We start from the raw sequence: 15,347 nt of genomic DNA on the forward strand, positions 1-15,347 counted from the left end.
TATCCTTATCAATATAAGCAAGCACCAGGTGCAGTTATCCAGATATACCCTGCAACAAAGACAGCGAGATAGTAAAAAAGGAGAAAGAGTAAAATGTGATTCTGAATAGACATGCTCTGATGCCCCAAAAGAGATAGAGTTATAAACTGAATTCATTACTGAATTGATTCGCTTAAGCCATGGGAAAGAACTGCCACACAAATGCACCATTCTTTTGCTAAGAAGCATATGGATGACATTAGTGGAAGTAGCCAATAACAAATCTATTCCTCACAGTATGGAAAGTAGCTGTTGACAGCATTCTCCTATCATTAAAAAGATGTTCCAAATTGTGCTATGGACTTGCCAGTCAAAACAAAAAACAATGCAATTGGTAGTTCTTTAATTTACAGGTTAATTCCAACCTTTTGGATAGACAGATTACAACTGTCATTACTAAGAGATTAACATTTTTCAACTAAGACAGAATGCAAATTATTATTTAGTTTTAAAAATCTGAACCTCATACTGATTTTACTTTTACTGCACTACACCAAAGACAACTGCATTAAGTTCAACAGAATTAAAAAGCAGTAATATTCATAACTAATTTAACAATCAGGGACTCAGGTGCAAGGACTCAATGTTCCAAAATCATCCATGAACACTGTGGAGTAAAGGAAGCAAATATTTTAAAATTACACACAGCAATATTTTAAAATTATCCACAGAGAATGTCAGGGGTGGGGGTGCAAATGCTTATCTGCCTCTGAAGTTTAGGACAACAAACAAGACCAAACTTCACCTGTACCAAAAGGTAGATACACTCCAGTGAATTCTTCTTAACATCAGGATCAGGGCTACCTAGCAGTCTGATAAGTGGTTCTAAACCACCTTGCTCAAATATTTTTACTTTAGTAGTATATTCAACAGCCATATGTGCTAGACAAAGAGTAGCAAACTCATGGATAACTACGTCTTCTGTGGGGAAAAAAAAATACACATTTTAATTAAGTTTTATTCAGCACAGAATATTTTCACTAATTCAGTAGTTTAAAGCATTATTTGAAGTCAATAAATAATAGCTGTTAACCATACCCAATGTGCCCATAAACATCTTGCTCCATCTGTACAACACAAAACACTACTTAGTGAGCTACAGAGCTACTCCTATAAAAGCATTTACCTATTTAACATGTACTAGGAAAAATCACATTACAGGGTAGATTTTATTAAATTGTCTGATAAAATGGCAATCATAAATTATTTCTGACTATACTTTTGCACAAGGAATGAATACTATAAGGTACCTTCTGGAGCCAGCTGTGATATAAGTGAATTTGTGACATCCAGTTCCCTCAGTAACTTCCTGACATCATCTACAATGAAGTAAATACAAACATGTAGTCTTCCATTTGGCGGTGTTGGCTGAGTAAAGAAAAAGAATCTGCTCCAACCAAAATTTACTTATGGTTATCCCCTGAGTGACAAAAAGACCTGACTGTGAAAGGCACACAACTAAAGTTAGACCAAGATCATAATGGGCCCAGGAAAAAAAGCAGAGACTTTCAAGTTGCAGATGACATCCTTTGACATTTGATACACATGAAGTTCCTCTATATTTCATTGAAACTTTATTCAAAATACTTGCATCTAGCAAGTTCTGATTAAATATTGCATGATTTTTGTTGCCAAAGAAGTCATACCCCAATAGTTAAAATTATTTGTGGTTAATATTATCAAATTAAAAGCAATCCTTCTGTTACTTAGTTTTCAAGCCATCACTTCACAATTTTATGCTAACACTAGTCCACACAGCAAATGGAAAACATGAATTACACAGGTCTTACTAAAATCACAGTAAAGTCTCTCAGATTGCATTTCTAACGTTGTCAATGGCAAAGTAGCAAAACTCTAACCCTTGGACAGAAAAATCAAATAATATTTTTTGGGACAGACTTCATGTGATTCTACAGGCTGTGTTGCTATTATCAACATATTCAATATGTTGAAATGTGAGGAAAAAAAGGTATGAGTTTAATTTACTTTTAAATAAAAAAACAATTAAGATGTGAATATAAAAGGGACATATTTGTTCATTCAAATCCGTGTTTGTGCAGCACCATTGACAATATGCTAATGCCAAATTAAAAGTCATCTAAGTGGGTAAGGTCCAGTGCAGCATGACAAGCAGGTAGCAGCTGCTGAAAAGACTTCGAGTGTGGTTGGGATATCCTCATGGAAGACAACTGGGTAAAATATTCACTAAATGAAGACCTGTTTAATTACATTACTCAGATATAGGTCTATACAGCACTATAAAAATAACAGCCACTGAAACTCAACTTTACATCACTTTATTCTGGGCCATTAATATAGGACTTTTTCACATGATCAACCTCCTGTTTTGATGACCACGCACTGAAAAATAGTAAAACCTTGAGACTCTTACTATTAGAAGCCATGATGCCAAATACCATGATGGCATTTCTGCGTACAAGTGGATCTTCGTGTGAGAGGAGCTTATACAGATGTTCCAATGCTCCAAGACCAAGAAGTGTCACTTTGTTTTCATCACCTGAAAAGGAACTGGGTTAAAAGCCCAAGGAAAAGGCCAGCAACCTCACAGTTCTAATGAAGCAAGGTAAAACCACTACCAATCTTTTATTGAACAGAAGAATCAAAGAACAGAGGCCTGACAGGTCCTTTGAAGATCATCTGATTTACACCCCTAATAAATATGTGTCAAATAGTTCCAAGGATTAATAGTATCTCAGATTAATTCACATTTTTCAAGCAAAGGATGCTTCTGTCTATTGGACACACTACTCATTTGTTGGAGACTGCAGTGGAAGTACAAAGGAAAGCTTTCTACTTAGCAAACTACAGGTGAAAAGTGTCAGGTGAACGCATTTTATTTTCCTCCTTTCTTGCCTCCTAATTGCATTTTCCTCAACATAACATTTCACTGATTCTGTAAATCTTTACTATGCCTCAAGGGAAGCAACTATCAGGATTTGTATCATTAATTCCTACCTGAGATTTCTGCCACCTGAGAATGAAGTGCTTTGTAGCTGATTAGGTGCTGGACGTGCAAAGAACAGAGGAGTTTAGTATGATTACAGCCTTCTGTTCCTGCTCACACAAAACACACACAAACCCCAAGAAACAAAATCCCATCCTACTCCTATTCTCAGTTTCCACAACAGCTTTATAATTAATTTTCTAATGAACCACGCCTGCCCTTCCTGGCTACAAGTGAGAAATGTGAGAGGAAACTGGAGATCTATACTCATTCTCAGGCCAAGACATGATTAAAATGGAGGAAGTATTATTTATTATGGGACTTTATTTACTAGCATCACTCCAAAAAGATAGATTAACTGCACTTAATGAACTGAAAACAACTTCTTCTCTTGTGCCACACCGCAAAGTTACAGTCTAGTCTTCTGGAAGATTATGGGAATATCTACATAAATAATTTAAAGGATTATTCTTTTAGTATAAACATAAAAGACGTAACACATCTATCCTCATGCAGTGTGACATATTTTACTGTGGATAGGAGGGAAGGAGCCAGCAAGAGTTTATGGTTTGTAGCTGTCTCCCAACAGTCCACATTGTTTCTTCACATATTCAGAATTTGATCTCATGCTCTCAACCAAGCTTGCCATATTAAGCAGAAACTAAATATCTTTCAGAATCCAGTGACCCCTAGCCAGCTGTCAAAGACTTCAGCTCTTCTCTCACAACTTCATGAGTGTTGGTAACTTACATCAGTATAATAATCAGCATATAGATGCATAATTTTTAAAGAAGACAAATTAAATGGAAATTAAAATTAAACCAGATTAATCAGAGCAAGAATACTACCAGTGTACGCCAATGTGAGTGGCTAACATCAAATAACATGGAATAAGTAGGAGACAACTTAGGAAATTACGTGCTACATAAATTTGAGCCTTTGTTACACAGTTGTTTGTCTCCTGAGCACCTTGAACATGCTGTTTAGCTATAGATTATACAGGGACCTTTGGAAGATTTGGAATCTTGGAGACTTGTTAGATTCCCAACTCATACAGAAATACGCTTGATAAAGGAGGCTGAGCAGGCTCCAATGAATCACCTGCACAGAAATACTAACACATCAACTTTGTGTAAAAATAACAGAAAAAGGCTACAAAGTTCTTGTTACTGAAAACTGAATATTAAAATTACTACACTGGTACAGATGTTTCAAACTCCAACATAAAGAATTAAAAGAACATAAAAGAATTCTTTCTCAACTGCAGATCTGTTGCTTATAAAAATGCTTATCTGTCTTATATTTAAAACGAGCTCTATTAAACAGTAAATATAAAATTCTCCAACAAAATTGTAAAAGTTTCCTTCATGCAAACTACAAGACTTCTTTATTACTGCAACTACATGTTGGACAGAAATTTCAAAAAACCCCCCAAACTTCAACAGATGCCTTTGAGGAGAAAGTAAGATTTCAATGCCAGGAAACAAAACAATTGTGAACTACTATCAAAATCTAAGCAGTGCAAAACAAAGCTCATTGCAAAAATACCAACCTTTTGATGCAAATTTATATAGAGCATCACATGCTTTGGCCAAAACTTCATTTTCAGGAGAACTAAGCATTAGCACAACTGTTGCTGGTGTTTTGCTTTCAATCAATAAAGGATCAAACTAAAAACAAAACAAAAGGGAAAGAAAAGTTTGATTTATACTGAGTCTTCCTGTGTGCTGCAGTAGACTCCCACATTTCATTAAAAATAAAATAAAATCTTGTTTGATATCTACAGTGAATCAGAAATGTTAATGAGTTGCTGTTTCCTTGGAAAAACCCAATTTTTAAAATAATAATTAGAGTCATTGTTGCAAAATTAGAAAGAATAATTGACTTCCAAATAAATATAACCATTATTTTATCACATATGAAGATTTTGGGAAAACCTTCATGCTTCCCTGCAAATCTAGAAAGTTTTGAAGATAACAAGCTATGTAGTTGTTATACATGTAAGAGCATTCTGAGACTTCAGAACCAGACATGAGAAGTCTTTTTTAAGCAGCTGTACACAGAGCCCGTGGACTCAGCAGGTGTACAAGGAAGAGGTTTTGGTTACTCTGTGGCAATATCACTTTGCGGCTGCTTGAAAAATAAAAGAACATTTTCTGTGCCTTTGTCAGCTCAGTTCACCAGCTCACCATGATCCTGTACTAGATGAAGTACTTCCAAGATATAATTCCTGCTCACCCAGCCAGAAATGATACAAAGGTTTCATTTCCATTTCTGAGCTCTCTCATGCAGAAAGAAATCTTCCAACAAATGGGACAGTTTTCACCCTCTTAATAGACTCCTTAGGACTAACATCACTTGAGCAAGGGAATCCTCTAAAAAGCCTTTTGTTTCCTAAGAAGACTCAAGGAATTCTGAAAATTTTACTCATTAAAAAGTTTTAAGCTTCCTTGTATTTAAAGTAATTGCTTAGTATGGAAAAACTGTCTTCTATCCTCCCACTTCAGGCCTATACAGTAATCTGTGTTACATACAGAAACTACTAGATACTGGAGTCATGCAGTTTCTCAAAACCAATGTATTTATCTTTAAAATACAGCAGATTACAAGATCACAATACAAATTAATTTATAATATTATTACAATATATATACATATATATTTACAAATGTCAATAATTTGTTTTACTTCATTAATCAAACTTCTAATAGCTACATCAGAGGCACATACTGAACAATCAAGGTATGAAGATACATACAAATCAGTTGTCAGCAAGGAAATTTTGGGGAGCAAATCTTAAAAAAATTATGAGTGTGCTAGAAGAAAAATAAACACAGAGAAAGGTTTTTCTTCTCCCTTCTCTGACTTGCTTACTGTACCTAAGTCATTTTGCCTAATAATGACTCCACAATGGGAATTAAATCAAATAATAGCATAGAGGTGCAAGGATGGACCTAAAATGATGGAATCATTTATAGGAATTTTCTTTTTGGATTGTAACGAGGCAAAACAATCCAGCTTATCACTGCTCATTTTACCTATGGGAGAATTTAGAGGTGATAGAAAGTCCCTTTAGCTTCTTCATACTTCTCTACTTCTTCACATTTGGGTCTTTGCATGGACAGAACACGATCCCCAGGTAAGTGCTATTATTTAAACACAGACATAGCTCCTGAGTTTGATCAAATACTTGGCGATGGGATAAAGTTCCAAGTTTTAAAAAAGTCTGGTAGTTCAGAGAAAAATAAACACCAATACTGATCTTAGATGAAGTTCAATAAGAAATGAAAGATGAAATAAGAGTTTCAAATCTCAGTTATTTACACACTGATGTAATACCAAAGTCAGAATTGCATTGCTCCGTTTTCAGCGTTTCTCATGTTTACAAATAATTGTATAAACCCCAACTCAATGAAAATTCCTGGGATTTAATGACAGGTTGACATGAGCACAGTGAAATTAGTCTAATCTCTACCCATTTCATTAGACATTAGATCTGCTATTACTGTATGCAATATTCAATAGGCACTTTCCTATTAAAAGCACTTTGGTGCTTAAAACACAGTGAAAATAGTCACTGAAATCAATGTATCTTTAAGAATCAGAGGCCTGAGCAAGTGAGTGATTGAGGAAGAATTTCTTTACTGTGTGGTGACTGTGCACTGGAACAGGCTGCCCAGAGAGGGTGTGGAGTCTCCCTGACTGGAAATACTCAAGAACCATCTGGATGCAATCCTGTGCAATGTGCTCTAGGATGACCCTACTTGAGCAGAGAGGTTAGACTAGATGACCACTGTGATCCCTTCCAACCTGACCCACTCTGTGATCTGCTGGGAGGTAACACTGTTCATCAAAACTATCATAGAACTGGTTATGATTTCTCCTTATGTTTATGCCAGCATAGCTAGTGTTCCACCTTTTTGTTTTGTTTTTTTTTTTTATCCAAGACTTGCATCTAAATCTTAATATATCATTGCAGACTCTTCCTGTAATGGCACATACAAGACATTATGTTCTAGAATAATATACTTGAAGTTACAAACAACCTTGACAAAAACACAGAAATTTAACTAATTTATAAGCAACAACATTTCCATCATTCAGTTTGTATTAAGAAAACAGCAAGTTAAATGAAAAAGAAAGCTATAACATGTCTTAGATCTAGACTTTTGTATATGTTTCACCTCAAAGCCATTAGCAACTGAAGAGTATTTGGGGCTTGGTTTTGGTTTGGGGTTTTTGTTTGTTTTTGTTTGGTTATTTGTTTGTTTGTTTTAGGGGTTTTTTTTGGGGGGTGGGGGTGTTTTGGTTTTGGTGCTTTAGGGTTTTTGTTTTTTTTTTTTTTTTTATTCCATCCGCTTAATTTAGTTGCAATTTACTTTAATACAAAATATGTTTCCAGTCAGACCAAAGACTCACCTAGTCCCACATCCTGTCTCTGAAAAGGGCCACATAAAAGGGCAAAGAGACTATTAAATTTTACTTATGTTCCCACTCAGATACCAGCTCTGCAACCTAGAGAACTGGACAGCCTAGGGATTTTATCTCTGTGTTCAAAAAATCCAAGAAAAATTTGTTACATAATTCTTGAAGACATCTGTATTTTAACATCCTTAATATTCTGAGACACATGTATCACAGTTAAAGAGTCATGAAATAACTGTGTCTCTGATTTAAAAATACCACCTAATAATTTTATTTATCCTCCACAGTTAATTCACTATAACAAAAGGTGAAATAAATTACATTCATTTGCCTTCCCTGTATATTCATAATTTTGTAAGTTTCTGTGATACTCTTTGTCGCTGCAGGCCCCCAGCTGGGTAATAATTAGCATTGACTCCATGATTGCAGAAGGCTGATCAGTTGCTTTATTATTTCATCCTATATTATATTATACTATACTTATTAAGAAACTCAGTAGCCCTTCCAGCCAGTCCAATACAGCTTTGACCTAATTGGTCAATTAATCCAAACAGTGTCCAATTAAGAAATCACCCTTTGGTAAACAAATGTCCATGACACATTCCACATGTGCACAACAGCAGGTGCAAGTGGAGGTAAGAATTGTTCCTCATTCTTTCCTCTGATCTTCTCACAGCCTTCCCCAGGAAAATGCCTGGGAAAGTCTGTGCCTGCTCTCTGTGGCCAGAGAGCTCCTGCCACACCTCTTCACAGTGATTCCTTCTGGAAATGAAGAAACCTACTTCCTTTGATCTTTCCTAAAACAGAGGCCACCGTGTCTGTTCTTATTGTCTTTCTTAGTTCTTTTGTCTTTCTATAGTTTAGCTAAAAATCTTTCTGTCATGTTCATTCTGTTATCTTTCTACAGTTCAGCTCCACATTTTTGAGATGGGACACCAGAACTGTTAATGGCATTCATGTGCATGTACAGGGCATGCAAATTTCTTTTTACCTGTTCATGTTTATGAGAGTGAAAAGCCTGGTCTGAAAACTTTTGGAAAAGCTAAGCAACTGTATCAATCAGAACACCATTATCCATTTGCTCACTGACCCCTCTAAAGAATTCAAGTAGATTTCATAGCTCGAACTTTCCTCTACACAAGCGCTATTGATTCTTCCCCATTATTATCATATTTATCCATGGGTTTGGTTTTGTTTTTTTCAAGAACTGTTTCTACCAATTGACACAGCACAGAAGAAAAACTTCATGTAATTATTGCTGTATTTCCTCTCAAAAACAAAATTTTCCTCTATCCATTCTTCTAGTAACATATTTTCAGATGTTAGATATTTTTCATTTAGCACAAGACCTGGGCAAACACTATTTATTCCTACTTGGGCAATTTTATCACATTTATTTTAGTGATTACCACGTTGCTTTGCCTTTTGACACAACAATAAGTAATTTCGCTTTTCTTTCATGACTGCAATCACCTAATAGTGTCCCGCCTAAGAAGCTTCATGCATCTAGTCAATATGAAAAAGCTTTACTGCTAGTTTTTGTATCTTTGCTAGTTCTCTCCCAAAATATTTTGATGCAGAGTGACAGTGCTTTTACTTCTCATTTGGGAGTGGAAGCATTTTTTTTTTTTTTCCATTTGGATGAAAATTCTACCTTTTGAAGAATGTATTTATCTGCTACTTATTCTATTGCTTAATCATGCTGGTTTTTCTTTTTTTTTTTTTTTAATCCCTCAAATTTGATTTAAGGTCAGTTTCAACTTTTAACTTCTCATAGAATCTTCAGAAGCATTACAGATATCTTCACTATTCTTAATCCCTTTTCCTTTACCTAGAAAAACAGATTTAGTAGATACCTGGATATGCTAATTATTTCAGTTTTGTGAGTGTCTGATCTCCTGTACTAACAATAAATCCCAATATATTCCACTGAATCACAAACAGTTGATATTAGAAGGCACCTCCAAAGATGATCTGGCCCAACTGCTCTGTTCAGAGCAGGGTGAGCTAGAGCTCAGGGCTAGTGCCCAGTCTGATTTTGAGTAACCCCAAGGATGGAGACTCCACAAGCTCCCTGGACAACCTATGCCATGCTCCATGATTGTTAAGGTAAAAGAGGATTTTTTTTTTCTTATGCTTAAATGGAAACCTCCTGCATTTTCATTTGTGCCTACTGCCTCTCATCTTTTCATGGGACACCACTGAGAAGAGCCTGGCCTGATTTCTTTACTTCTTCCCATCAGCAATTTTTACACTGACAAGACCCCTCCAAGCCTTCTCTCAAGACCGAGCAGTCCCAACTGTCAGTCTCTCCTCCTATGACAAATGCTCCAAGACTTTGTTCCAGTAAGGCTTTGTCTCTCACAAACCAGAGAACACAGAACAGGATACAGCACTCCAGGTGTGGTCTCACTCACCAATACTCAGTGAAAGACAAGAGTCCCCTCTCTCAAGTTCCTGGCAACACTCTGCCTAATGCCCAGGATTTTGTTAGCTTTCTTTGTCCCAAGTTCCCACTTCTGGTGCATGTCCACCAGAACCAACAGGTTCCTTCCTGTAAAGCTGCTTTCCAGCTGGTGTTCACCCAGTCTGTTCCGGATACTCTTCCCCCAGGTGCAGGAATTAGCCATTTCCCTTTATTGAACTTAATTAAATTCCCAATTTCCTATTTCTCTAGGAAATTGTTGAGGTCACCCTGAATGGCTGCACAACCATCTGGTCTGTCAATCACTCCTCTTTCATATCTTCTGCAAACTTGCTGGGGGTGCACTCTGTCCCATCATTCAGGTCACTAAGGAAGAGGTTGAACAGCATCTGCTCCAGGATCAACCCCTGGAGCACAACACGAGTGCCTGAGCTCTAACAGGATCACAACTCTCTGAGCCTGTCAGTTCAGCTACCTTTTGGTTCATTTACACTGCTTATCTCATCTGTACTTCACCAGTTTACCTATGAGGATGTTACAAGAGGCAGTATTGAATGACTCACTAAAGTCAAGTCAAATTAATATTTAGGCATTAATCAAAAGAAAGTGTTTATGTGGAGACAATTGCAGGAGCTGACCCTGCCAGCTGATACATTCCACTTTTTTAACATCAGTCTTGTGAATGAAGCCATTTTCAAAAATACTCAGGTATCTATAGCTTTCTTCAAGTGATAACACTTCAGTATTTTCTCTAGGGATAATCTTAGGCTCCCCTTTCAATGTCCATGACCTAGGTGATGACCAAATAATAGTATTGTCTAGACCAAACCTAACGTAGATATCATGTGAAAAGTTTCTATCAATCTATGTCAAAGTTAGCATATTTTATCTGCCTGAATTACTGTCTTAGGTCATTCATATAGAGATAGAGGCTCAAAGCAATGTTTTTCTTCTTGGAGACCAATTCTCAGAACAGAGAATACTAAAACACAAATTATGAAAGGCAGTGAAAACAGAGTCCTCAAGAATACGTTCTGAAACACATAAACAATGGTTAGGCTAAGAGATGTGTTTCCCACCTGTTCCTAGAAATCTATAAAAAATTAGTGGTCATATGCAGTACCATATATTCTCAGAGCATTCCACATGCACAAAGGCCTTCTTTTATAAGCCCATCTACATTATCTCAAGGCTTCTTTTCTTGGACTTGACATTTTCATAAACAGATTATCAATCACAAGATAATAGCTAATACATCTTTTATTTTGTCTGCATCTCATTTCCTGCCATCTGAAACACCCAGGTGAATTTTAAAGTTTTCAGATTTGATTTTACACCATCATTATAAACAAAATTCTTATTATGGTAAGATTTTCTTAATTAATCGTTACAATGATCTATTTTCATGTTTAATACTGTCTTGATATGCAACATTTCTCCTGCTACGACTGTCAGAATAGACATGCTAGCCTGAAGTACAATAAGGGTAAAAACTAAGCCAAAGCTGTAGATGCCATCTGGAATTCACTCTTTCCAATTCGTTCCTTTTGATAGTTTTACTGACTGTTTCTGTGTATTCACAGCTTATTGTAGTACCCAGCATGCTGTACCACCATTTTCTCCAGAAAATCTAGTTGTATATTTTGGATATAGAACTTGTGGTGCTGCATCTACTGATTTGCTAGCTATTTACTGAAGAAGCCAACTTTTATCACTTCAGCTCATCTGTATGACTTAAATGTGTTGTCATGTCAAACCTTTTCTTAGGCTGCAAAGATACTTAGTCTTAATTCTTCAGGCCTGTTTTAGACTTACCCACATACAGCTTCTTTGTGACTCCTGGTTTTCTAGGTTATTTTATACAGATAGAAGTTGAGGTTTTATATAATTTACTTTCATAAGGATTTATTATTGATTGAAGGTTATGAATTACATTTGTAACATTCACCTCTCCACAGAACAGCTGGGTAAACCTGATGTCAACTGCTGCGTCTCAGTGACATCATGGCTATTGGATATTACTCTCTTAGTCAAAACTATTTATGCTTATTTAATATTGAAACTGCAATGTAGTTTTTGCTAACTTTTCTGTGACCTTTGAAAAAGCTCTTGCAGTACCACAACTCTTTAGACATAAATCCATTGGGTTTTTTAAAACAGTGTACAGAACATGGCATTTAGTGGGACTCATTGAGGGAATGGGACTCCCTCTGTGGGACTCGTTGAGGGTCTCATTTTCATTAATTTGGTTGTTATTTAACACAAAATTTATACTGTACTCTTTTCAATGTTTCTGTATTTCCTCTACTTCTTTCTGAAGAAAACAATTAAACTTTAAAAAATATCTATGTTTTGAACAAATATCTTTTTGGGGGCCTCTTTATACCTTGTGAATTTATAGGAATTCTTGAAAAGTGTGCTAGTGTCAGACCCTTAACCTCCATATTTTGGAAAAAAAAGTCTCCCTATCACCATTATTCTATATTTGGCTTCAACTGTTGTACTTTTCACTGTACTTCCAATGACAACAGAAAAACATAAACTGCCCCCTAAGACTGTATGTATTTGCAAAAGAGACAGAGTATGTAGTATTATTCAAAATATTTGTCAAATTTTGTATTCAGTAAAAAAAACACAGATCCATCTAGGCTTTTAACTCTTTCATCCTTAAAGAAAGAGAATGTATTCACAGTTTAAAAGACAGGCAGATTTCAGATTGCTCTTCTCCATTCTCCTTTGATTTTTACAAAGAGAAAGCTAACACTGTTCTTCAAATAAAAAGAAGCCTGGATTGTTTCATACATAACTGTTTGCAATGCCTGCCAAAGACAACAATCTCTACAAAGAACTACACATGCCCAGTCACTCTGGTTTGTATGCTGTCCAAGAAAAGCAGGAACAGAGACATCTTTAAAAGCCATTTTTAGAATAAAGTGGGTAAACTAGGAGAATAAGGAACTATGTAAGGATGGTAGAGCTGGGCCTGTAATTGTGTAATGTTTATTTTATAGCACATAGCAGTTTATAAACTTACCACATCCTTGGGTGGAGACTCTGCTTCCTTCTTTACTTTTTTACCCATTCTAAAAACAAACAAATAAACAAACAAAAATAAAAACAGGCAAACAAACTCCCTGTTCTGTGTTTTAGGAACCAGTTTACGAGTGATTCAGGGAACCTTGTAAGACAGAGTTTCTTATTCATTTGACCCACCAAATCAGTCTGAAAATTTCTTTGACATAGTAATTTCTGTAGAGAAAGTAGTCCCTCTTTCTAACATTTGTACACATTTGGTAAAATACATATGTCAACAACATACATAGATAAAAAGGCCTCAGACAGCACAGGCTCAGGTTGTAATGTGGTACAAATACATAGAACATCCCTTTCTGTAAATTAGTTTTATCTGCATCTATAAATCATATATGGACTTGAAAGTCCTTTTAGGGTATTTCCCCTTGTTTGTCTATACATCCTATGTTGGCAAACATTCCATACAACTGCAGAATGTACAAATAAGTTCTACCTTGAAAACATGGTTCAAATACAATTTGAATTCTCTGTTCATATTTCACAGGAGACAAAAATCAGATCTGCAGGTATTAAGAAACAGTTCTGTACAGTATAAATTGTATTGATTTTAAAAAGTTACATTTATTTACACACCATCCAGCTTGTCTTATTTTTCTTTTTGTATTAGCACACATGCACATAACCAAGAAGACCTTCTCAGCTGCATCTAATAGCAGCTTCTGAAGCATATGGATGTAATACCTCATGTGGACCTAATTTCATGTAGCTTGCAAAACTTCAGCAGAGCCTTCCAGTTAAGGTACAGGCAAAAGTAAAGGGCAACATGAGCCACTAGCACTAGCTACGCATAGAACATAATCCAAGTTATGCCAAACTCAAGTTTGTTTTAACACTGTGTAAAAGTGAAATGTGCACTGTTAGTCCCCCTTGTTAATTCCTCAGTTAGTTCTCAAAGGGAGACCACACATTCACCCTCAGCCAGAGTTTACTGAGAGCCTACCTCTGGTATAAGAGATTATTTTCTAGTGCAACATGAGCTGTAGCCTGGCTGCTTACAAAAGTCAAGGCTATTCTTCGTTGTTTTCAACAAAAATTTGCAGGTCTTCTTGAATTTTCCAGGTACTGCTCCTCTACCAATCTCTACAAATAAATTGTAACACAGCACTAATGAAAGCAGTTGATTAAGCACATCCTAAAAAAAGATCTGAAATTTAAAATTTCATAGGCAGGTCACTAATTACAGTTTTGAGAGGAAGATCCACACAGCCAAAGACTTTTCAGCTCCAATCTGCTTTACCATTTTGCATCTCTACACACACACATGTATGAACCACACACACACAGATTCAGTGTTTCAGAAAGCACAGATTTGGCCAGAGACAAATTAATTTATATAAGAAAAAGCATAAGGACAAATTACTGACAGTATATTCAACAGGTGTGATGGACATACTACCCTCTGAATTATGCAGTCACTGTAGAAAGTAAGAATCATGCACACATGCAAGAACCAGATTTAGATGGACATTCAGGAAACCTGGGTTATTTAAATTGTGCTAAATGCTGGTATGGAGATATGGACACGTATTCAGAATCATTCAGTTCAGCTCATTTCATTTCAGATATAAATTAAGCTGCAGTCATAAAAGGCAATTTTAATTCTGAGTGAGTTTAATTAAGTTTAAACCAACTAATTTAAAAAATTAATTAATGTAAAATTATTTATAATGTTATATAATTAATGTTCTCAGATTCAAATTATATATATTTCAAGACCAAGAATAACTAAGGCTTTTAATGGCAAATATTTCTTCACTCTGTATAAATACATCCAATTTCTGAGCATATTTTTAAGAAACTTTTACATATTTCTTAGTGTTCAGAAATATTTGGTCCCTTAAAAAATTTCATTAAAAAAAAGCAGTGTCATCTGTGGCAACAAGCAGAGAGAACAGGTCAATTACTGTACTGTCGGTTATTCCCCTCAGTCTATTTTGCTGCAGTTACTAATACAGATTTCAATACACTCTGCCATCAAGTGTTGGTGTGAGCTTTGTTTCCATAACACTCTCTGTACTCAGTGGCCATTCTCTGACTTGAGGGAATGATGGACATGGAATTCTTTGGCTTACGGACAATTAAAAATGTATCTTCTGCATTGAACTGTAATTATCACAGATAATCAACGTGTACAGGTATTGAAATGCTACTGACCCATAAAAGAGCTTCTTTATGCAAATCCCTTTCCCTCCAAGATAACTGCATGCTGTCTTTTTATAGTAGGTTTACAGTATGCCTATTTCTGATTCTCAGTTTACCAATCTAAATATTTAGAATTTGGAAACCAATTGTAGTAGGACTTAAATTTTTATATCTATGAAGTGCTGGCTTAATGTCACCTGTAAAACTTATAAAAATTTAAATTGTTAATAATAATTACATGTAAATGTAATTAAATTA

General features: G+C 35.7%; 1 protein-coding gene across 6 annotated transcripts in view; it reads right to left on the minus strand.

Moving 5' to 3' along the window:
• The window catches only part of ARMC3 (armadillo repeat containing 3), a 63,115-nt gene that overhangs the window by 39,017 nt on the left and 8,751 nt on the right, over positions 1–15,347 (minus strand). For 2 of the 6 annotated variants that reach the window (XM_053964921.1, XM_053964908.1), the window contains exons 3-8: positions 13,888–14,027; positions 12,889–12,937; positions 4,557–4,674; positions 2,432–2,557; positions 1,290–1,358; positions 785–960 (exon numbers count right to left, since the gene is read on the minus strand). In XM_053964921.1, the coding sequence (XP_053820896.1) occupies positions 785–960; positions 1,290–1,358; positions 2,432–2,557; positions 4,557–4,674; positions 12,889–12,936 (537 nt within the window). In that variant the 5' untranslated portion in view covers position 12,937; positions 13,888–14,027. The remainder of the gene's footprint in view (positions 1–784; positions 961–1,289; positions 1,359–2,431; positions 2,558–4,556; positions 4,675–12,888; positions 12,938–13,887; positions 14,028–15,347) is intronic. The other 4 variants (XM_053964914.1, XM_053964917.1, XM_053964937.1 and 1 more) reach the window with 4 other exon arrangements.

The sequence above is a fragment of the Vidua chalybeata genome, chromosome 1 (assembly GCF_026979565.1).
Source record: "Vidua chalybeata isolate OUT-0048 chromosome 1, bVidCha1 merged haplotype, whole genome shotgun sequence".
NCBI classification, from domain to species: Eukaryota; Metazoa; Chordata; class Aves; order Passeriformes; family Viduidae; genus Vidua; species Vidua chalybeata.